Raw genomic sequence first — 23,968 nt, forward strand, 5'->3', positions numbered from 1 at the left:
CACCCGAAAAAAAGTTTTTTGACGAGAGACAGAAAGCGTGATATAAGCAAGATTTTTATTGGTGAAGTAAAAACGTAGAAGCTAGTACTCTCCCGAGAACTGGGAGCGGGGCAATCCCAGAGAGGAAAAATGGCGCCGTTCCCTTGTTTTTCCTGCTTTTATATCCTGGTTTCATGATTGATTGATTGACTGATTGACAACTCAGGTTCCCTGTGCTCTGGTTGATTGACAGCTCAGGTTCCTTGTGTTCTGGATTGTTCCTCGCCCCTCCCTCTTCCCCTGCCCAGTGCTCATTTCTATCTAAACCACCTAACACTTCCTGTTACTAAAGCCCCATTTACAGTGTCCAGATTTTGACTGTTAACTTGCTAGTTGACAGTCATGAAGGCTTCTTTTGTTCAGCCTCTGCAGCAGGCTTCTAGTTCCTCATCTGTCTCTCCACTTTCCTCCTAAGCCTACAGTTGTGTAATATTATGGGACTTTGGGGGTCTAGTTTTCTGCTTAGCTTTGCCACTCTCACCATATGACTTTAGTAAGGAGGCTTATATTCCCTTCCAGACCAGTACTGTATGCCATTCTAAATGGACTTTGGAGATCTGCTTGGCTAACTTTTCAGTTCTTTGGCATGGCGTTGCTCTGAATTTAAGTCTGAACATGCACTTCTTTTGCAGACTGCTCACTCATTTCCAGACCTTCAGAGCTACCATAACCGCTGGGTTCTACATCCCCTGTAAACACAGTGTTCTCTTGTGAACGCATCCTGTCTGCGTGGGCAATGCCAGCCATAGTTGCCTTTCAGGTATAATTTGGGGGGTACACCTCAATATTTAATTCCCCCATAGAACTGTCCAGCCAGTGCCAGGATGGATTTAATAAGCTAAGCACTTGGGCCCAAGGAGTCATGCAGTTGTGGGACATTCCTATGGAGAACCCGGCTGCTTTTTTATTTCCTAGGAGATGTATTCATAACCACGGCACATGCAGTGGTTGCAATAGTTAAAATTTCCCTCCAGTGACATTGTGCCCATCACCGTGGGATCACACAAACCCACCCGAAGCTGCAGTTCAACCCAGACACCAGGCTCTGCTAAATTCCACGGGCAGGGATTCAACGCCCCAGGTGCCGCCAAGAGGCAAATGTGATTGAGAATGGCAGTTAGCATTTACATAACAACCTGGCCACTCCGACCACCATCAACCAACCGTCAGGTTTATTCTTTATCTGTTTGAGAAGAAATTCTCTGTTTCGTCATTATGAAACCCAATGAGGGAGAAAGAAACTGATGGCTCTTGCTTCAGTAAATTGTTTCTGAAAGACCTGAACAGGCCGCTAATGGTAACATATATTAACCGTGTCCTAACCTGCCGCTGCCGGTACTCTCCTAAAATGGTACACTCAAGGGTAGGCTATATTTTTATCCATTTCCCAACATAATTAGCAAAAGAGAAATACCACTTGAATAAAAATAAAAGCTCATGCAACCAAAAAGGAAGAGAACCGAGGGTCTGCTTCCTTACAGGACCAAAAGGAGTTGCTCTGGCCCCCTTGGTTGCCTCAGCCCCCTGGTTGCCTGGGTTGGGGGTGGGGTGGCGGGTAGGTCAGGGCCGCTGAGGTGACAGGTGTGCAAGGCAGGTGCAGACAGCTCTTGGGAGGAGAGTCCCTGAGCCCCAGGCCCAGGTCAGCCGCAGCACACATCTGCTTTTCCTCTTCTGGGGTTCAGAGTGCACAGGGCCCCTTGAGAACCCAGAGTCCAACTCCCAAGAAGTTTGGAGGAGGAGGCCGTGGCCTGGCCTCGCACAGCCACAGCCTGAGGGTGGCTGCAGACTGACCACCCGCCCCAAGAGCTGCTGGTGCCGAGGCCTCTTCTAAGCAAAGCTGGGACCAACCATGGCAAGTACGATGTGCTGGAGGCTGGGCCGAGGCTGGCCATGGCACAAGGCCACTTCACTTCATTGAGGCCCAGTGTTGTTTTGACAGGTCAAGAGAAGTCAACACAAATCCCTTCACATTTAAATCTCCAAGTTTCACGTTCTTGGATCTCTTCATGGTGTTAATACAATAGACTTTCAACATTCAAAGTAGGTATGTTCTAGGCTGTCAAAAGTTTCCAAATCCTTGAATATTGTAACATAGTTGTTTTTCTCCAGAACACACAGTAGACTACCTTAACTAGTAGCCTGCCTCAGATGCATCAGTGAGTGGTGTAAAACCAAGCAGAAAAAACAGCAAAATCTTGTTGCTCACTGTCCCACAGATTCACTTACATGTTAAGTGACTGTTTCCTGCAAGAAAGAAGCTACTGTTCAGAAGTGTGCCTCAGGAGAATTATAGAAGGTCACTGACTTTCAGGGTCATTCCAAAGTGTAAACTTCGAGAGTGTCAAGGTTCTGCAATGAAATGGGAAACTGTACTTTTAAGACAAGGTCCCCAGGGGTCCTGTGAGCTGAGGACCCCTAGTGGTCACCGTGGCAATAACACCTCAACAACCAGCATTGTCTGGGGAATGACTATCTCAAATACCATCTTTCAGATGCACAGATATTCTGCTGTGATTAATAAAAATGTTACAATGGCTTTTTGTTATATTTTTTTCAATTAAAAGATACCCAAAAATACTATCCCTAATTGGAGAGAGTCAGATGTTTTGATGCTACTCACAAAGATTGTGAACCCCTGCTTTAGGTAATCACCTCCAGAGCAGCTACTCTCTTTGAAAAGCAGCACCTTGAATAGTGGGGTCCAATAAAAATAACAAATATTTCTAGAGCTCAACCAGTAACAGAACTGTATTAATTATTAATAGTGTACTTATTTTTAACGCAATAAATTTTAGAAAAAAACGTACTGAACTACAAAGGAGAACTTGCAGCCCTTGACCAAATGCCAGGCGGCACAGTCCCAAAAAGTAGCACTAAATGGTCAGATGAGCAAATTTCTTCACACGGGAACTTTGGCTTTCACTGACTCTCTGTGAAAACTGCAAAAGGCAAAGCCATATGGATACCAGGCCTCACTTCAACCGAATTTTTAATCTACCATTTAAAAGATTCACACACGCGCGCGTGCGCGCGCGCGCACACACACACACACACACACACTCTCTCTCTCTCCCTCCCTCCCCCCACCCCTGAAGAGTAACGTCATGTCCTGGCTCAGCTGTGTGTGTGCGTAAACACTTTAATCCCTCCAAATCAAGTGTCATCGTCACTTCATTTCAATTATTACTGAAATATTCTCTTAGATTGCCTGTTTTCCAGGGCTAGTCTCTTGGGGCAGTCAGACAAATAAAATTTCGTGTATAGAAAGACAGTGATTTAGAACTGATTCAAGAGTTTCTTTTTTCCCCTTAAGAGTTTTCCCCTCCTGCACCTAAAATATATCAAACAGCACTTAAAGTGTCAGAGGAAGGGAGGGCAAGATTTTTCAGAAGAAACACTGGGCGGAGGTCGGCAACACATCGGGGTTCAGAATCGCCCTCTTGGTAGCAAAGGTGAGTGAGGAAGAGAGTGAAGGCCTCACCTGCCATCAGTAAACACCTGACCATGAACGTTCCCATCAATCTGTTCACACAGACAGACATGCATGAGTGCTCGAAACACGCCGAAATAACTTACTCTTCAATCTCAGATACACAAATATACTTAAGAAAGAGAAGTTTTATTAGGGCAATTTCACTTTATTTTTCCATACAGCAAAATCAACTACTGCAGTAATAATAAAATAAGCATAAAACAAATTGCAGCCCAAGACAAAATACATAATTTTAAGCAACTACAAGCAGAAAGTAAGTTGTGATTACATAATAGTAAAACCAAGCATATCTGTCCTTTCAGCAGACGAAGGCGGTAGGGTTGCTGGTAAGTGCAACGTCATAACCAGCTGGAGTGAAGGCTGGATCCACTAATTCAACAAGTGCCCGTTATCACATTTGCTTTTTTGAGTGCTTCTGAGTTGAAAATGAAAACCGTGAAGTTTGAACTGTGTCTTATTTTTTCACCTGCTGAAAGAACAGCATCCCTACAGCAATTAAAAAACAATCACATAACAACTATAGCTACGGTGTGCTGTTTGGTTTGCCTGTTGATGGTTCAAATTTTGTGACAGTCAATACTTTGTTTTGAAGATTTTTTTTTTCTTTTTGTGTGAACATAAACCACTGAAATTGGCAGAAACTGATTTGAATAGTATATGTCCTCAGTATAGTTCTTCCTCTCTCTCTCTCTTTTTTTTTTTTTTGTTTTGTTGACGTTTTAAACATGCAGTAGTTTTGAAAAAATGTAAGGAATATCTGATCCATGATTTCACCTTAATGGTTGAAGTACCTGCTATTTTTGGTAATGATCTTCAGGCAGATTTGGCCCAATGGAGTTTTTGTCAGTCATGAGATCTTGGAAGGATGGTATATCTTTCCAGCTGAAAAAATCCTGGCAAACTACAAGCTGTCCACAAAAAGCAAAGCAACGTGTTTGAAGGGGAATATATGGAGTGCTAACTCTGTGCCACTTTTTTTGCAAGCAATTTTGCTCAGTCTGTCATTTTATTAGCCTTAACAAAACTCCTTGTAATTATAGACGTTTTTATTCAAAATAAGATCTTACTATTATACAGGTTTCTCTCTTTTGACTATATACAGAAGTGCAAAAAGTCAACCTTCTCTCTAGACGTTCCAACATGCTAAATTGCAGCATAATCAACCCTCAAGAGTTTGCACACACGCTATAATTCTCATTACGTAAACTTTGAGTATTTGGATTATCAACAAAAAGTCCCTTGTTCTATTTATTGATTATGCAGCTTATTTATAACAAGGCCTGATATTCAGGGATTTCAAAAATATTAAACAATACTTTAACATTTGAAATGGATACAGTAGAAAATAAATTTTATTCTAATATCTAGGATCTAGATTTTCTTATAATAACTAATTACAAACAAAATAAATCATCAAAATATTACTCAATTGTCTGCCAGGATTGTTGCAATAGCAACAACTTAACTTCTTACTTAGCAATGATTATATATTTATAAGATATCCATATAAAAGATCTTTGTTCTTTTAATGAAAACTAGACAAGAACTAACAATGACTGACATTCTTACACTTTAATATTAAATCAGTAAAATATAAATCATTTAGTTAACAATAATACGAATACTCATGACACTACATGTAATTCAAAACTGAGTATGTTATGAAGGAAAAACTACTTTAATTTTTTTTGTGTGTATTTTGAAAAATTCATTGGTAAAATCTAATAAAACAATAGTCTATAAACTGAAATGGTATTCAATTGTTAATAGAAAATGAAATCTAATAAATGTAGGAAATGAAAAACTACATTTTAACAAGAAAAATAAGTAATATTCTATAATGTAACTAACTACAATGACATGTGGAGTCACCATTACTCTCTTAACACGACTGAAATTACATTGGTGTGGGTTCCAACCCGTAATGTAATAATCTAAGGCTTTAATAGATGTACAGTACAATCAGTAAAATCAACACATCAGTCTTATATTAGAAAGCATCTCTCTCAAGCATAAAAACTTGCGGTAAACTTGGAAGTATGGAAAGTTCTATAACTGAACTCTCGCTTCTCCCATTCCATACTAGAACTACCAGTGACCTGGCCCCGACTTCAGCAATTTTTTTTAGAACTGCTGAATCAGAGCAAAAATATCCTTTACAAGCTGCAACATCCAAACCACAAAAAAAGGAATTCCTTTGGATGAATCCATTCTTAGAAACTGAATGCACATCTATTTTTTTTTAAATTTTGTAAAAGGCTTTCTAAGGCTATAAGCAGTAAATCTGAACAAAACAAAACAAAACAAATCACATATAAAATTCACCCATGTACATCACCCACCCAATTACTAGGTTAATTAAACATTTCCCATTTTTGTATTTTGGTTTATCATGCATCTGATGACAGTGCTGCTTTCGTCTTTGTTTAGAGTCACTTATTTTAAATGTGACTGTGATGAAGCATTTAAGCAAATGTGAAACCATTTTTGCAAAGCATTTAGAGTCTTTTGACTTTTGACAGAGCTATAAATAGAAGCAAAAGAATTTCCTCAAACTTTTTTTTGTTATCGTGTCTCAGAAATGGCATATCCCTTTTGAATAACATGTTATACAGTATAGTATGCATAAATATTACACTACAATGCATTAAAATAATTTTATATATATCTATTATATATATCTCCAGTATGTGTGAGTTTATCTGTATTGAGAGTTTGTGTTGTGCTGTCTATGGTTACTGCAAAGTTAAATCGGCCATTTCTGAGACAGCTTTGGTTTCCAAAAAAAAAAAAAAAAGAAAGAAAAAGAATGGTGCCCTTTGACTGATTAGTACTAGCAAATAAGCAACAAATGTGGCTCTGAAAACAATAACACTGAAGAAATAATACTCTAATTTGATGTACAGTCTATGGCACTTCATGAGAATCCTTAACAACATGGTACTTAAAGCCATGATGTGCTTTAAAAGATACACAGTTGTGGTTTTGCTTGGCACATTCATCTCTGTCAGATCCCTCCCTCACCACATCTTAAAATCTATTACATTAAAAATATTACTCTTAAACAAAAATGACTGTGCATGCACGCTCTCATCTATAATGGCAATTTTAAATACAAGGTGCACCTTTGTTATTTGTAAACCTTGAAAGAAATAAACTTATTTTTTAAAAAATTATATCTTGGTCTACAGACGTACCAATACATAATAGAATCATGGTTACACCATAGTCTGTCTTTTCAAGATGGCATGAATATATAGGAAACTAATTAGGTCTGCATATTTGAATGCATCACTCTGTGCTAGAAAAGAAAGACAATGTTGTTCTTTTAGACAGGAATATCACCTCAGCACAAATATCAATTAAATGTACAAAGTGTATAGGCAACAGTGTGCAGTGGATTTCCATGTTGTCTTTTCTTCTGGTTAGCATGCAATATGTGGATGTCTTGTGGCTGAGGGGTTTTTGTGTGTGTTGCTTGACGGTATATACAATATGGCTAATGACCTCGTCCTTTACTCTAACCAAGCACACTGTCCTTTCCTCTTTAGTATGATCTACAAGGGAAAAAGAGATAATCTTCGTTACAACAGACAATATCTAAAAGCAGTTTCAACATACATTCAACAAGAAAACTGAATTTCTTCCTTTACAGTGGACGCTGTAGCTTCATGTAAAAACCAAAAAACACTTCACAAGTACAGATGGACCTAAATTTGTTTATCATCTCTTTGAGAATAAAATGACAAGCACGGCTTCATAAAATTGTATAATCTGCACAAATATCACCCAATACCAAGCTCAAAGTACAAAACACATTTGCAGAACCAAGGGGCATAATGTAGTAAAGCTCTTTTTAGCACCATCATTGTGGGGTGGAATTTACAATTCACTTTATTTTTCTTCTAAAGTCTAATAGGTTTCAAGGGTAATGTCTTGGCCCACAAAATGAAAATCCAGGCATCAATCCTGTTAAACACAGTTTGCTATATTTGGGTGCTTGATTAGCAGAGTATCTGTTTGGAAGAAAATTAAAAAGTGACTCTTTTGGATAATTTAAAATTTGGATTTTTTTCCCCTAAAGCCAAGAAAAATAAAAATCATCCCGTATGCCCCTGACAAACTGTGGCTGAATCGATATTACAATGTACTTGTGAATTACTAGTTTCATTTTTACATGAGATCTGTTCCCATCAGAGAATCTTTACATGTTAAAGTATGCTTTAGAATACAACTTTGAGAATGAAAGAAATCACCATTTTGCTGCACTCGAAAACCAGTTTAAATATTGCAACTCCTCGTGAAAATGAGGAATCACTTGTTAAATAAACAGAACATTAAAGAGTATGTTTCAATACAGACAAATCCACTGGTTTGCTGACCGATGAACTTACAGCCATTTGGTATCATTTTTTTCAACCTGGATTATTGCTAAGAAATAGAACATAGTTACACAGATACATAACAAACATACCCAAGTGACTATGAGAGCTTGAAACATTTTTTTTAACATGTCAAAAGGAGACCTCTGCTTCCAAACCTACATACTATGAAGTGATGTGTTCATTAAAAAATGTGGCTGTTGTTCAGAATAATAAACCTTATTATCAGAACTGCATTGAGAGAGCTTATGAACTAGGTAAAAATCAGTTTCAATAGTTTAATTCGGGATTGTAGCACATCTTGGGGAGGGACTTCTCAAACTGAGTCTACCATTTTTTCTTACATGGCTCTCATATTTTGTCTCTACTCTTCTGCATGGGCTCGACCTTCAAGCAGCTCTTCCTGTGGGCTATTATCACAAAGGTTCTGAATGGGTTCTCTGCCGCCATCTGACTCAACACCCCATCCCTTTTTCTATAAGGCCCTTACTTCTCCCTTCTCTCTATAACAACCCCCACTGTCCAAATTCACTTAATTTCTGAGTCTGTTAGGAAGCTCCTTCATCTTGGCTCCAAGAAATTCATTGAAACCTCTCTTACTTTAACATGGAGCGCTGTAAGTGACACCTTTATCTCATTGTCTAGTCACCTTGATTTCATCGACCTGGTAAATAACACAGGGTAGGGACCAAAAAGTCACCGGTGAATGTGTTGATCAAAAGATAAATGAATGAAAGGAAGCAACAAAGGATGATCACCCGTTTTATTTACCAGATTCAGTTTTAAACGCCATGGCTCTTTTTAAATATAAAAATAACTACCTAATATACTTCTGGGCACATATGATAACTTGAATGTAGGCGTATTGAATAAAACAGATCCTCTGAGGATGAAAAATGCCCATCTTTGCAAGTATCTAAGTTAACATGTCTGAAGGCAAACCACCAGAACTTCCACCATTTGAGCAATGGTAACATCTGCAGCACTATAGGCTCTTCCAAAGAGACTATTCTAAAGCATCTAAAATTTATCTATGCATATGCAGGTGTAGGGGTGGGTGTGTGTGTGTGCATGCATGTATGTGACTGTGTGAATGTATTTATTTAAAGTCAGACTCTACATTCTAATGACCCCATGTGTGGGGAAGCATGGGGTAAAGTGGGTTTGTGTTCTCCTTTAGGATTTAGCCAAACAATTTTCAAATAAAACAAATGCTGACCTACACCAGGAATCAGCAAGCTACTGCCTGTGAGCCACAGCCGGCCTGCTGCCTATTTTTGTAAATAAAGTTTTACCCGGGACACAGCACACCCTTTTACACACTGCCTCTGGGCGCCTTCACACTACAATGGCAGAGCTGAGCAGCTGCAACACAAATCATATAGCCCACATGCCAAAAATATCTACCATCCGGTCTTTTAAGAAAAAGTTTGCCAACCCCTGACCTATGCCTTCTATTTAGTTTTGGATGGTGTTTTTCCTTCATGGTTATGTTTATTTCTAATATAAAACAAAAACAACATTTACTGACCCTAAGTATTACGTATATTAAGTGCCATTAACGTATTTATTATAAATTCACATGATAAAATGCCTCATAACCCATCTAAGATATAATTGAGCGCTCTACATAAATATATTCTTTGACATTTTGCAAAACTCTCTTAAGTGCATTACAAAATTGTTATTTTTTTTAAAACCCACCACAAAAATATACTCCATATTACTTAATGAACTTACTGTTCAGTGATGAAAATTCTACATCTGGGTAACATACTTGTGGCTAGTCAGATGTTCGGCAGATATTATGGGTATCTAGCAAATAAAAAATTATTTAATGAATGATCCATGCAAGCAAGCCAACATCCAAGAGATGAAAACATTTTAATATTAAATTTTTTAAGATACGTGAAATTCAGCTGTGAGGTGATAGTCCTTATCTGGTCAACATAACAGTAAGTTAATGTAAACTTAATGCCAAAGTAGCAACCCATTGTTTCGAAATCTTTGTGTTAAATACTATTCTATAAATGTTATCAGTTTTTAGGAAGTAAAAGAAGTAAAACTACCAAAAATTCATGCAGAGCAGTAATTGAAAAGAAGCCCTTTTTGTTGGCCTACACACACACACCCCTGTGGTTTCGGTTATTCGGTAATCCAGAAATCAAAGTACAACATGTCTTGCCTATTTTTGTGCAACCAATTTCTACATTTTCATTCAACTTCTGGTGTCTCATGGTTTTTTTTTCTCCCCAAATGAAAAATACCAGGTAAGAATTACAAAGGAGTATGTCAAAAGAATCGGATAAGAGCATAAGTTTACTTCAGAACATATTTCTGAAACCTGATTACACATTTTATTGTATTTTAAATGGGCAAGAGAATTAAAAAAAAAAAAAAAAACTTGAGAGAAAATACAATAAGAAACCAATTGTTTCCCCAAAGCCAAGATTTTCCAATTTGTAGCCTGATTCTTCTCCAACCCAGAATTAGGACTGCTATCCTGGGAGAGGCTAGAATAGACTAAGACAATCAGAGGACCGGAAGCACAGGTCCTAACACTACTGATCCATTTCCGGGTGTGTGCCCCTGAGCAAAGCACTCAGTCCCTCCGTGCTTCAGTTTCTTCATCTCTAAAATGGCACTAATCCCATTTCAGCAAGGTTGATGGGAGGACAGTGAAATCACATACATGAAGGCATTTTGTTGTTGCTGTTTCAATTTAGATGTCTTAGACTCATTCCACATTATCACAATCCACAGTCTGGAGTGTAAATTAATATGTCTCTATTTTATTTCCATTTCTCAGCTGACATCTTTACACAATTTTACAGCATTGGCAAATGGCACGAAAATGTGCTCCAAGCATAATGAAGCTTCTCATACCATTTTTCCTGCTGCTGCAGGACAGGATGTTGCACCCAACAGTGTAGAAGCATCAAGGATGGGGCTGTCGAAACATACCAAGGACCTTCAACACCAATCGATGCAGATGAAGGGCCAGCTATAAACTTCTGCATGCATGCAGGCTGCATTTTGTGGCATCAGCTATTTCCAGCATTGCTAATGTATTGTGGGCATATACATATGTATGTATATGTAGATATAATATATGTGTGTATATATATATCCATTCCCTTTTCTTTCTCTTGGTTGTAAAACAGTATGAAGACCCAAGATTATGCATGAAATGGTCACAGCACAATGCAAAAAGTAAAGTGTCCCCTACAACCCAGGTGGCCAAGGGCATGTTGAAATTTGCTTTGCTGTAGTTCCGCTTACACCAGCAATTCTATAGTCATACATGGTACGTACACTCAAGATGAGTTCAGCATCATTGATCTGCACCATAAACGGACTGCAGTGAACCCATTAAGAAATTTCTGCCACAGATTACTCACTAACATGCCACATATGCACAAGCTAGCATTCTTGTAAATGAGTCTGAAGTGTTAGCATAAATCCAGGGCTATTTTGACAAGCTTCGGAAAAACTAATGATTCTTTGCCAAGAAGTGTTTAAAGCTTGTCTGAAACTTTAAAATACATCCATTTTGGCATGCTGCTTTTGAGAGTTTTTAATGGCTATACTAATCACTTATAGTCCTTCTTCAACAGCACATGGGGTATTGCAGAAACAAGGGTGGCTACTCCTTACAGCAGTAACTGCAAATTCAGATGGCACGTAATCGGTCTTCTCTTCCCAAGGGGCGACACGTTGATTCCCATCTGAAACTGGCTCTTTTCAGATTCATTTGGCTATGTTTAACCCTGGTCTGAGGGTTATCTGAAATTTGATTTGGCTCTAGATTTTTTTTTTTTTCGGATGCTGTTAACCTTATTGAACTTTGCTTTCATAACAAACACGTCAATATATTCAAATCAAAACCTACTTTACATAAATGTGACTTTGATTCAACCAGCATTTGCTGGAACGTAATTTTTAAATAGGATCAGAATATGCTGGCTCAATCCATGTAAATTTTAAAATTTAAATATTTTAATCATTTTCTTTGGAATAATCCCATCATAAAATTTAGATTTCTGAAACAGATCCCTTTTACTTAAAAAATAATCCTATGTACCTGTTGCTCCATATACTTGTATGGAGCACAGAACAACTTGGTTTGCCATATCTGATGCCTTTTTTATCCTTCATAACCCTCCAACGTTTATGCTGAGTAGTTATAGAAATAAGAGCCCTTAGGAATTTTACTTTGTTACTTGAATCACTGAGAATCAAAACTTGGACAAAAATTTACTTCCAATATGCAATCTGCTTATTGAATAAAACAATCATGAATTTAAAACAAACTCTATTTACAAGAGTGGTCATTTGTGGCATATGTCACACATTAAAATATTTTGCTTTTTATTAACAATTTAGGCAAGAACTGAGAAACTGTATATATCAAATGTTTATAATGAAAACTTTCAAATCACCAATATTTTTACAATTATTGTTTTTATTCAATAAGTTTCAGGTGTACGGCTTTATAGTTCAACATCTATATAAACTGCACTACATATTTTTGATTGGTAAAAATACATGGGTGATTTTTTTGAGACCAAATGAGAATTGCTCGTGTAAATATCATTTTAGTAGCTTTAGAAATGGAGCTGCGACAACTCTGGAGCACTTATAAATGGCATAAAAGCATTCTGCTGCTCATCGTAGAGAGAATGTGTAGGCCAACAAGAGGTATCTTTGAAACCCCATGCTATTAAAGCACCCTCGACAGCCCTCACGGACACACGATTCCCACTGACCTCAATGGGAAATCCACGTGCGTAAGGGCTGTTGGACTGAGCCCTATTAAGAGTCGGTTTTTAAGAAACAAAGCTGTAAATTAGCAAACCTGGTTGGCTGTGGCTGTTGCAGCGAAGGGAACACTTGTGGCAGATGTTGTTGCTGCGGACACAGTGGCTGGCGTAGCACCGTGCACCATGGGAACTTTCGGAGGGAAAATCATATAAGCAAACATACAGAAGAGTGTAGCAATATGGAAACCATGGCAACATGGAGGAGATAATTGGGCATGGTATTTATCACAGCAATAAGCCATGTGACGGGACATCATCACCAGCGAGTGACATGCAATCACAGCGCAAAGCAGGACAACATTCCAAGGAGAGAAGGGGAAGGGGGATGAAAGAGAAAAAAAAAAGGGGAAAAAAAGCTTGTTACCATCAAATCAAGAAAATTGACACAAACAGGCTTAATTTGCTAAGTCAAAAACAAGAATTTTATATAGTGTTCATAGTCAGACATTCAAAATCTAAGTCAAAATACAGGTATTTACTTCATATATACAATTATCTGTTTGAATGAAAGTATGTTTTCTTATTTGCTATTATAAAAATATACAACATATTACTGTTATGAGATAATTTCTTTTTTTTTTTTTTAACACCAGAACTCATAGTCCAATCAAAATCCACCAAAGGTGACTAAAGGAAACTTGTGTGTAAAGAAACATTTATGTGAGTCCATGTCAATTAAATAGAAAATGGCATTTAATTGACAGGTGTTAGTAAAAGGGAAATGGACTTGCCCAATAGATATAAGTTAAACTTAGCAGTGGATTTTGAGGGGCTGTGAGGTGCACCATAGGTTTAAGATAATCAAGAAACAAAGCTGGCACCTACCAACACTTGTAGCGGGTGTCATGCACAATATTGAGCCTGCCCATCATGCATTGCAACAGGAAGGTGGATTTGAAAAGGGAAAAGAATTAAAACATCCCATCACACGTGTAATTAGGAAATTCATTTGAACAAAGAAGAAAAATTGTTATTATGGGAACAGTGGCATGTAACTGTCAGCACAATCAAATCATACAATAGCACAGTGCTCAATTAGAACTAGTCTCAAGTGAAGAATAAAAGCCAGTTTAACTGTGTGCTGGTACACTTTGTTTCTCCTAATGGCTGCCTATAAATAAAAGTATTCTGAAAAAAATTGCAACCTGCTTAATTCTTTTAAAAATAATATTGCAATTTGTTTTGTTTTAATCTGGTTACTAGCCATCTGGTAGCTTTGCTATTTCTGACTTTAACATATGAATTGAGCACATGTTAAATAATTAGAGAAATTTATCATTAAGAAGCTAAATAATTCAAGGCACAAAACTGACTTAACAATGTAATGAAACCAAAACACTTTCATTTTCATTCCCTTGGTTTTATTAAGTTCCCTGTTCATTGTAGGAGCGACCACACAGACATGGAAGGGGCTGTCATCATCCCTACAGGAATTTTATTTGGAGGGATACCAAGCAATAAATTATACATGAAGATAAAGTGAAACTTCTGCATTGCCTTACTTTGGAATTTAAATGTAAGGAAAACATTTAGATGGGGGACACTTTCTTATGAGACTCTAATTGGCTTACGTAGTTGGTATCTAGGAAAAACAGATTGGTTTTCATTGCTGGTTTAGACCCTCAGGACTTCTTGGAATAGCAAGTGTTCTACAAGATTTCACATTCAAAAAATGGTTAATTAGACTTCAATAAAAAATCCTGAATGGGAGATAATGAAGATACATACATTGCATATGGGGTGTTAGCACTGATGTTTCACAATGGCTCCACCATGATGTTAAAATAAATATTACAGATATAGTCCCTGCTCTCTTTAACATATAAACATTGAAAAATCTAACATATTTTACCAAGTACAGGGCATTTTCCCACATACTGAATTACTGTTCTTTCTATGAGATTATTTTAGACTTCTAGGTTTTAAAATATCAAATGATTTTGTATTTCTATCTAAATCTTGGTGCCTCCTATTTAAATACTAGCAGCATCTGGGATGAACATTTGCTAGAAAAATATCTGCCAATTGAGTCTTGTCAGAGATGGCCCGACAAAACAAAGCTGCCATGGAGAAGTACGGATTCCTTAACTGGCATCCTTGTAACAGCTGCAATTAGACTGTAATCACAATTAGACTGTGTGCACAACGATCAGCGATTAGACCCGGCAAAGGAGCTGGGGCGGCAACCTCTCAGGTGGAGTACTGTTACACTGATAGGCAGTATTTAAGGCACTTGAAGATCTCTGTCATTTGCTACCACTACTGAGTCAAAGAATTGTGAAAAGACAACAAAAACAAGCCAGTAGTAACAAAGACAGTAATTTGAGACAGTAGAGTGAGCAAAATTTAATACTCTAGATCCTATGAAATTATTATCCTCTAATAATGGGGTGGGAAAGCTGGGAAAGAGAGGATGAGAAGATGAACAGAAAAGAATGATGTGGATTTTAAGGAATACTCATTTTAAATAGTGTACAGGTTATGTTTTAAATTTATTATTTATTGTTATGCTGCAATTTGCCTGCTGTATTTCATCCCATGCATAATTAAGGCTGCACATGCTGAAAATGAGTTAACCTTATCCTATCTCTCTAAAACCCTGGGGCTTTTATGCTTTGAATTTCAGTTTGAGTTATCTTCCTCATTACCATTATAACCAATGCACACAGTTTTGAAAGGGATTTGCAGCAAATAAACATAAGGCAGCAATGAAAATACTAGCCAGGGTGCAGTAACTCACAAATATGAAGACATAATGCTGTAGGACCCACTTACCACAAACAAGAATCACTTTTGAAATGACCATAATATCCATCTTTACATCAAATGGGTTGGTTTACTAATAATGATTACACAAATAGCCAATTTAAATTTTTTTCTTCAATTTTCAGTACAAGGCAAAATTTAAGTGAATGTATTTGCCAATGTCAAATTTCCCCTACGAAGATACCTGCACAGCAGAATGGTGTGTTTCTGAGGAATGCAATAATTACATGATTTTTAAATTAATCTGTGTGAAGATGCAGGAAAAGTAACTAGGAAGGTAATGTATGAGATGTATGCATGGGTTAACATTAGTTCAAGGAGAAGGGACGGAAGTAGAAAGAAAGAGTTATAACAGAGATTTGGTTGGCGGTTTGAATTTACATGTGATAATGTAAGCCTGTTTAGGTGTATTATGATAGAAGTATAAAACTGATTTAAAGTGTCTCTAAAAATAATTTGTATTATTTAAAACTGAAAGTTCACAATCAATTGAATTATTCTCAACTTGATATCTAAAGAAGCAACAGATTCATATAATTTATTTCTGTTTCTATTCAACCTATTGGAGTCTATTTTATTGCACTATTGAGTTCAGGAAATAACAAATAAAACTTGGTGCTTACTATATTTCAGGCTTTATTCTAAATTTTCAGACCTGTCTATAAAAGTTCTTTTTAGAGAATGTTTTATCAAATTATGTTTAAAACTCATTTAAACATAACTCTATGAAATAATTACCAGTATTATCTCCATTTTATAGATTAAAAAAATGAAACTACAGAGAGATTGTAACTTGTGAGAGAGCTGGATGTAAACTTCCAAGCCTGATGTATAATCACTATGCCAAGTTTCAAGTCCACTGTCTGCACTAATTTCATTAATTATAATAAAAGCGGTAAGTTGGAAATCTTTGTTTCCTTTTCTTTCTGTTAAAATAACCCCATTCTCCTGCAGCTCCCTCTCTCTCCAACCCCTCAGGAAACTTTCCTGACCTTTGGTTTCCTTATTTCTGGTGGTGTTGCAATGCAAGGTGAAGCTGAAGCTGTTTTTAATGCAAACTTCTTTTGAGATCTTTTAAAATCCTAAGCCTACACCAATTGATGGCAACATGCTAGGAGGAGAGAAGGGAGGTGTGCTTCTGAGGATGGCAGGTAGGCAAAAACAGGGAAGGAGAGCAGAGAGAAAAATTCCTCCAGAGTCTGAAGAAGAGGCCGGCAGTCTGCAGGCTCCCGCAGTAGCTGGCAGGTGGTCTGCTCCCTGATGACAGCCCTGCAGGCAGCAGGCTCTCAAGGAAACGGGCTGCTTGTGAGGCTGAGGGGTGCAGGCAAGGGTGCTGCACCCACGGCAGGCACAGGAGCACCGCAGTGCCTGCCTCCCAGACATCCCGTAAACATGGGCAATGATCACATCAGCCGTGACCAGAATGGAGAATGGGCAGCCTGTCTGAGACTACTGGACTGCACAGGACCTCGCTCTGAGGGGGAGCAGGAAGGAAGAGGAGATGTGAGGATGCTGTCCTGGAATCCCAGTAATGCCTGATACTTCTACCCATCACAGTGAAACTAGAGTTTACCACTGGACTTTAAATTCAGGAAAATAAACTGGTATAAATAAAAGTGATCTTTCTTACACACTCTAATTTCAGGGGTGACATTTATACCTACAACATAAGGAGACCCTAGATTATGCATAATCTGCATAATCTATTCATTATCTGCATAATGAATAATAAATTTTGTCTTAAAAGGTGAAGGTTAAAAAAAAGTGCTATATATCTAAAAAAAATTCTTCAATGTGAACTTAATCTAAATTACTTGTATTTATTTTTAAATGAGATGGAGAGTGTAAAAACAAAAGTCTGGAAAACTTCCTTGGTGGGGGAGGGGGAAGGGAGTGAGAGAGTAGATGCAGTGAGATGGGGTTGACTGAGTGAATGGCAAGATGGACGAATGGATGAGTAGGTGGAAAGGTGGACAGAAAACAGAGAAGGAACAAAAGAAAGAGGAAGGGAAGGAGGTAGGGAGAGAGAGAATAGATAGGTGGTTAGAAGAATGGATAGATAAATGGATAGATGGATAGATACATGGACGGACAGATGGATGACGAATCAATGAGTGTATGCTGCATAAGTCTAATTTTTTTTCATAAGAGTTATGGTATATACTGATTTATCTTAGCTAGCCAGCTGGCTTGCCACTGAACTCTGATCTTTTGCCAACAACCCTCTCTGTATACATAGCTACCTGCTCAAAGCATTTAGACAACCATGCTTCATTGTAACTTCAATGAAATAGACCTGCATATCCTTGAAGTTATCATTGAAGCAAGAAACTACAGAACTCTAAAACTCTAAGCTGCAAAAAATAAATGACTTCCATTTTCTTCTCTGTTCCAAGAAAGCCTTCAGCATATAATTTCCCAATTATAATATTGTGGTTAGACAAGATGCTCTGATCATATAATTCTTCTAGGTCTGCAGAATAACCTAGACTTTGGAGAATGAACTTCCTTCTTCCCCAGGTGTTACACATGAGATTACATATGAGTTTGTGGCAGGATGGATTTTCTATAGCTCTCAAAGGGTATTAAAAATTAAATTAGTTGACAACATTTGAAGATTGAGAAATTTCACATATAAACATCCAAACATCCAGAATATCTAGGGAAAAAAATCCTAAGATCTGGCAACACTGGACATCAGGGCCATTGCATTAGGTTGAACAGGTGTGTATATAAGCAACCCTAGGACGCATAGGCACAAATACCCTTGTTCGCAGACTATGATGTATGTGGAGCCACAAAGGGTGTGCAGTGCACAACAGGTACAACCAGCCAGGCAGATAATCCTCTGAGGCAACAAAAGGCTAAGTCTGAACACTGAGCAGCCCCTTTGAACTGGACCTGTGCTCTCCAGTACCTCCCAGGTCCCACAGTTCCTCACTGATTTCTTGCTTCACTTGTTTATGTTTCCTCCCTGGCCCTTAAGGCATTTGGGTTTACATTCTCTGCATTAGATTTCTTTCCTTTCTGGGTTTGGCGGAAGTGTAGATGGGCTATCCAAACAGGTACCTATGGCAATGAAAATACTTTTAAGGAATGATGGAGGCAGTACCTACTTCTGATTATGAGACCTTTACTAGGCTAACCTGCAGTTTAAGTCCTTTAGAACTGGGTTGCAAATAAGTGGTATTTTATATTACTATTGCAATAATTTCGTATCATATTGACTATAAATATCAAGAACAGAATATCTCTGAAGCAGATTTATCATAAAATGCAAATATATCTTAAAATGTTCAGCGTATTTCAATACATTGTGGCACATTTTATTTAAATTAACAATGCTTAGTTTCTAGAACAGAGAGCTAAGCATGATTCTGAATTATGAAGGTGTTCACTGTTCATTGCTTTTCCCTGACTTGATCCTTACCTAGCATCTTTTGCTTTGCCCTATCCACAGACTAAAGATCACTCTAGGGAAGACCCTATTGTCATAAGTCAGAGTCATACATACCATGCAATTAATGATTATACTCACTTAGAAAAGTCTTTAGTCATTTGAATGTTGTTGGAGAAACAGATGCAAAATCCATTTGATAAGACAGATTATTTTAGGTTTCTTTAAATAATGTATGGAAGAAGTTAGATTTGTTTTTATTTTTAGATTTTTAAATAGGGAAACTGTCATTTCTAACAGCAATGTTTTATTTAGAGAAATAAACAGACAAAAACAATTTTTAATTTCTTCAAAGACATTATGGTAGTTACCTACAATCCTCTGAAACTTTGTCTAGCGTTCTGACTATTGAGAAACTGATAGATTGATTGTTGGGGACAGCATAAAAGTAGGGGCATGGCAATTTATACTAATGCAAAAAGACACATTTCTGGAAATCTCTGAAAAACTATATTTATTGAGAAGAAAGCTTTAATACCATAAAATGTAAGAGAAATGTGACTTTTCCCTCAGAAGGCAACAAATACCCTACCGATCAAAATGATTTAGTTTCTACTCTAAAATGGACAAACTACAACTTGATAGATACTATTTCATGAGTACAAATACCATTTTATCTGTGGTGCTGAGGGCACAGGCTGTTTCAATGAGTGGAATATTCCAGTTCATTGAATGTTTACAGCACAGTCTACATATGGATGGCTAGTTTTCAAAGATGCACTGTATAAAAAGTTGTGCTTAACAGTAAAAACTAATGCAAATATAATTTTATTCTTGTATTATTCAAAAACAAATGATCCCATTCCCTCACGGTATTTTGAACCTAATGCACTATAAATATTATTAATGTAGCATAATACACTAATGGGGCCAGATCTTTGACCTATATACTTAACTGTAAACTTATCAATTTAATTAATAAAATAAAATTACTTTTAATTAATAAAACAGAATGTATTTAATAAATAAGTCTCTTAACACATGGTAATTTTTTAGAAAAATTAAGAGGTAAAGAGGAAGATGGGGTTAGAGTCTCTGGTTAGTTGAATTCCAGATTACAGGGAGTTTAATATGTATTTTCTGATGAAGAGTGAGCAAAAGTGATAAATGTAGAGGTACTTAGAATGACTGATTAGTTTATGTTTTTAAATTGGATATCCTTGTGCATAGTTCTAGAGTGTGTTAATATGACTAAGTTGAAATCAACTGAAACCACTAAGGTATAACTCAATAATAAACGTAAACTTCACTGGGCTCTTAGGGCTAGTTCAGTATTAGTCCAGGAGCAATGATTTTAAGCGCTGTACTGATTGGTGCCGATAAGAGCACTTTTTAAGAGCTCTGGAACACAGAGTCAGTTTTTTATTCTCCACCTTGAAAATGAAAAGGCTGAAAAATAAAAAATCAAAACTGAAAAGTGTCATTTCATATCATTCAAATGAACTCTATGGAATCATGAAGGCAAAGGGGTCTTACAGCAGGAAAGGGTCATAAAATAGCTTGACAGACATAGAACAGTGTGGAGGAAAGAGAAAAAAAATAAGAGAACTACATTTCAATGCAAATTACACAAACAAAAATAAATATATGAAACACCACTGATCTTTAATTCATCTTTCATTACGCTAAAATTCTCAGGTTTTAAGGAAACCACAGGAGATAACCTCAGACAAGTCTCCACTGTTCACCCTCTTACCTTCCACCTGCTCTATAGCTAACGACAAACTGGGGGCGAGGAGCATCTGCTCTATGGTAGGATTCTACGTGCATCATCGGACTCATTGACAAACTCAGCCCCTTACCTGGTGGGAGAAACGCTGTATGCTGCTGTAACTGCATGTTGGCTAGAGCCTGTTGGTATTGGAAAATACCAGTGTTAAAGACTGCGGTGGCACCGTTGGTTTTTTCAAGAGCAGGCCTCTTTGGTAATGGGGGAAGTACAGCTTGAGGAATTCCCTGTTTAGTGAATGAGTATAAAAAACAAATACCAGTAAAAAGAGAAAAAGAAAAAAGAAAAATCAGTTGAAGGCTAACATTGTTAGGAAGCATGAGCAAGCAAGCAGCAGAGCACTTAACTACCCAAGGGAGGGGGGGAAACATCCAATAAACAAAAATGTAAAGGAAAAAAAAGCAAGGTCAAAGCTTTAAAGGAAGCATTATTTTTGTCTGGGAAAAAAAAAAAAAAAAGAACAAACCCACTAGTACGAGAGCACATGTTATAATGCGTTACAGTGTTTTACATCCCATAATGCTTCAGGCTTTCTGTGAGAAGCCACTGATTTGGGAAAAGAAGGAAAGCTGCACTGCGCGCTCCATGAGGATCGACAAGTATAAGCGATGTTAATAGTTAATTGTACGGAGTGACTGAACAGGTAAAATAAAAACGGATCCCGCCCTGCTCCTCCCCCACCTCTACCTAAACATGCACATGTCCCAGAGCATGCAAGTTTTTTTTTTCTTAAACACTGAACTCTAAATATCAGAAAGTCAATACTTCTATCACTAAAGCCATGCTAACCAAACAGGTACATAAATATACAGTCAAAAAAATACATTTTTAATGTCCTTCAAGTATTCCATTAGAACATTCTACAATGTAGTTAAACTGAATGTGGGCTGCTGGGCTTTTGGAATCTTTCATTGTATGATATCCGTCCAGGTACTTATATTACAGTCTTCCCACTAATTTTGTCAGGAAACCACACTCAGTTTTTTCATTGTACTTAACAACTTTATAACAGAAAAAGGAATATATATTTTTAAATTGATTAAAAAAAAAACTTGTATCTACAATAAAGCTACATGCCAAGCTAAAAGGTGAAAGGTCATAGTACCAGGTCAAAGGTTGCCTCGAGGGGTCGCTTCAGTGATTTGACAGCCGACTGAGTCTTAATTAGCAGGCAGCGAGCACATGATGGCAATGGGCCAGTGGGGTTCAAGCGCATTAACATAAACAGCAAGCAGAGGTGCATCATGGGGGCAGCAGTGCATTTTGGGTAGGTGAGAAAAAACAAATAAAAAAACAAATCATCGGAATGCCATATACAACGAATAACAAGACTAAGCATGCACAATAAAGGCACTACTGAGTTGTTATTGGGAGGATAACTCCTCTTTGTAGTTAATTACAAACAAGATACTCTAACAGAAAAAAAAAAGAGTGAAAGGAAGAGAGGAGGAGAGAGTCTGCCTTCTGTATTTTTGCTCAAGTATCCGTAAACAAACACAGACAAGACCTCTCTCGTGGTTATTTTACTGTGCTAGGAAATACCACACAGTGTTCCTTTCAATGACTATTTTAATGATTAAGTCATATATTTATGTAGAAAAAGGACAACATTAAAACAGCTAAGCAAAGAACAAAAATGGACTCATTAAAATCAGCTATTAGGTCACATTAAAATTTACCTTAAGAATAGAGTTTAGTATCTGTTCTAAATGATCCAATTTCTAACTCCTGGAGTGCTGCTTTCTGCCTTCTACGTAATGGCATAGTCAAACTTCTCTGGTTTTACAGTTCTGTTTATGCCACGATATTATTTCAGATAATCTACATAGTACACGGTTCAAAATCGTGGAGCTAACCCTAAAAACAATTTTGTTGAAGCAGTTCTCCCAAACAGTTCCAGATTTTGTTATGGTTAAAAGCAAGATATATGGAGAGAAGAGCCTTGATGTGCAAAAGAACACACCGAAGGAAAACAATGGCTGATTAGATGGCACACAGAAATAAGAGGACCGAAAATGGCAGTATCGTTAAATCGAGAAGGAGACAGGTGTTCTGTACAAAGCAGAAATTTCAGAAACCCTATATCCAGAATAAGACAGAATATTAAGAGTTAGGCCATGGGTGGGAGCAATTGGAACCATCTGAGGAGTTACCCTCACGGCTGTGAATGGTAACGTCATTATGTATTGTCTGGGATACCTGAACAAACATATCTTCAGCAAAAATAAAAAAAAAAGGTTAATAAATGAATAGCCTGTCATCAGATATAGTTGTTCACTTTGCTTTTTTGACTGTTAACAAGGATGGAGCTGAGGTCTCTACTCACCATGGCAGCTGCGGTGGCTGCAGCCTGTGCTGCTGCAGCCTGGTTGACCTGGTATTGGGCAGCCTTGATCTTGGCTTGCAGATGTGCGGGAGGATGAAAGTATTTGCACTTTTCCCGAGAGCATCTCCCTTTGATGTAATCCATACACACGGTGACGGTGTTGTCATTGGTGTCAATCATTGTGCTGTCAGCAGGATGGGCAAACCGACAATCGTTTTCTCCTCTGTTGCAATTGCCACGCTGGTACTCTCGACATACCTACGAGGCCATTAAGTGCAGGGGCGGTCAGTCAACATGGACAAGTAGAATCTTTCTGAAGATCTTAACTTAAAGGCTAAGACTGGTGACAGAAGGCTACAGGTGAAAGGGGACAGGATAATTTGCAAAGGAACCACAAAATTACTGAAAAAAAATTCCTAGTTCAGTATATAAATTGTAACCCCATTTCAGTAAGACGTCCATGAGAAAGAAAATGCATCCATGATGCTAATTATGGTAAAACATCTCATTTAGATTATGTGGAGATACCTATTGATTACCAAGGGGAAAGTAGTAACTTTATGTGAAGAGCACTGTAGACACCACTTTAACCCAGTGATCAAAGTTAATACCACCAGTAACAAGACATAATGACATCCTGTACCTATTGACACAATGCTCTGAAAAAAGGGCACAACATCACTTTCGTTGTATGATTGCTGAGAACGCAGAACCTGAATTTAATCACGAGGAGACATTAGACAAACGGAAACAGTAGGATGTTTCACAAAATGACTGATCAGTCCTCTTCCAAAGTGTCAAGATCATCAAAGACAAGACTGAGACACTGTCTCAGACTGAACGATCCTGGAGTCAGAGGAAGGAGACTGGTCGGACAACTGGTGAAATCTGATTAAGGTCTGTAGATGGGTTCAGAGCAGCCTATCGATGCTCACTTTCCCGTACTCTAAGTG

General features: G+C 37.6%; 1 protein-coding gene across 24 annotated transcripts in view; it reads right to left on the minus strand.

Annotated features, from left to right (window-relative positions):
* Positions 1-3,637: 3,637 nt before the first annotated feature.
* Positions 3,638-23,968, minus strand: part of MBNL1 (muscleblind like splicing regulator 1) — a 190,384-nt gene continuing 170,053 nt past the window's right edge. For 11 of the 24 annotated variants that reach the window (XM_045514468.2, XM_045514488.2, XM_074369332.1 and 8 more), the window contains 7 exons: positions 23,016-23,273; positions 21,795-21,848; positions 20,763-20,916; positions 13,563-13,598; positions 12,773-12,867; positions 9,655-9,729; positions 3,638-7,089 (listed from right to left, as the gene is read on the minus strand). In XM_045514468.2, coding sequence (XP_045370424.1) covers positions 9,673-9,729; positions 12,773-12,867; positions 13,563-13,598; positions 20,763-20,916; positions 21,795-21,848; positions 23,016-23,273 — 654 coding nt within the window. In that variant the 3' untranslated portion in view covers positions 3,638-7,089; positions 9,655-9,672. Of the gene's footprint in view, positions 7,090-9,654; positions 9,730-10,800; positions 10,865-12,772; positions 12,868-13,562; positions 13,599-13,841; positions 20,460-20,762; positions 20,917-21,794; positions 21,849-23,015; positions 23,274-23,968 lie in introns of those variants that run through there. The other 13 variants (XM_045514484.2, XM_045514477.2, XM_010952006.3 and 10 more) reach the window with 9 other exon arrangements.

Source organism: Camelus bactrianus, chromosome 1 (assembly GCF_048773025.1).
Source record: "Camelus bactrianus isolate YW-2024 breed Bactrian camel chromosome 1, ASM4877302v1, whole genome shotgun sequence".
In the NCBI taxonomy this organism is placed as follows: domain Eukaryota; kingdom Metazoa; phylum Chordata; class Mammalia; order Artiodactyla; family Camelidae; genus Camelus; species Camelus bactrianus.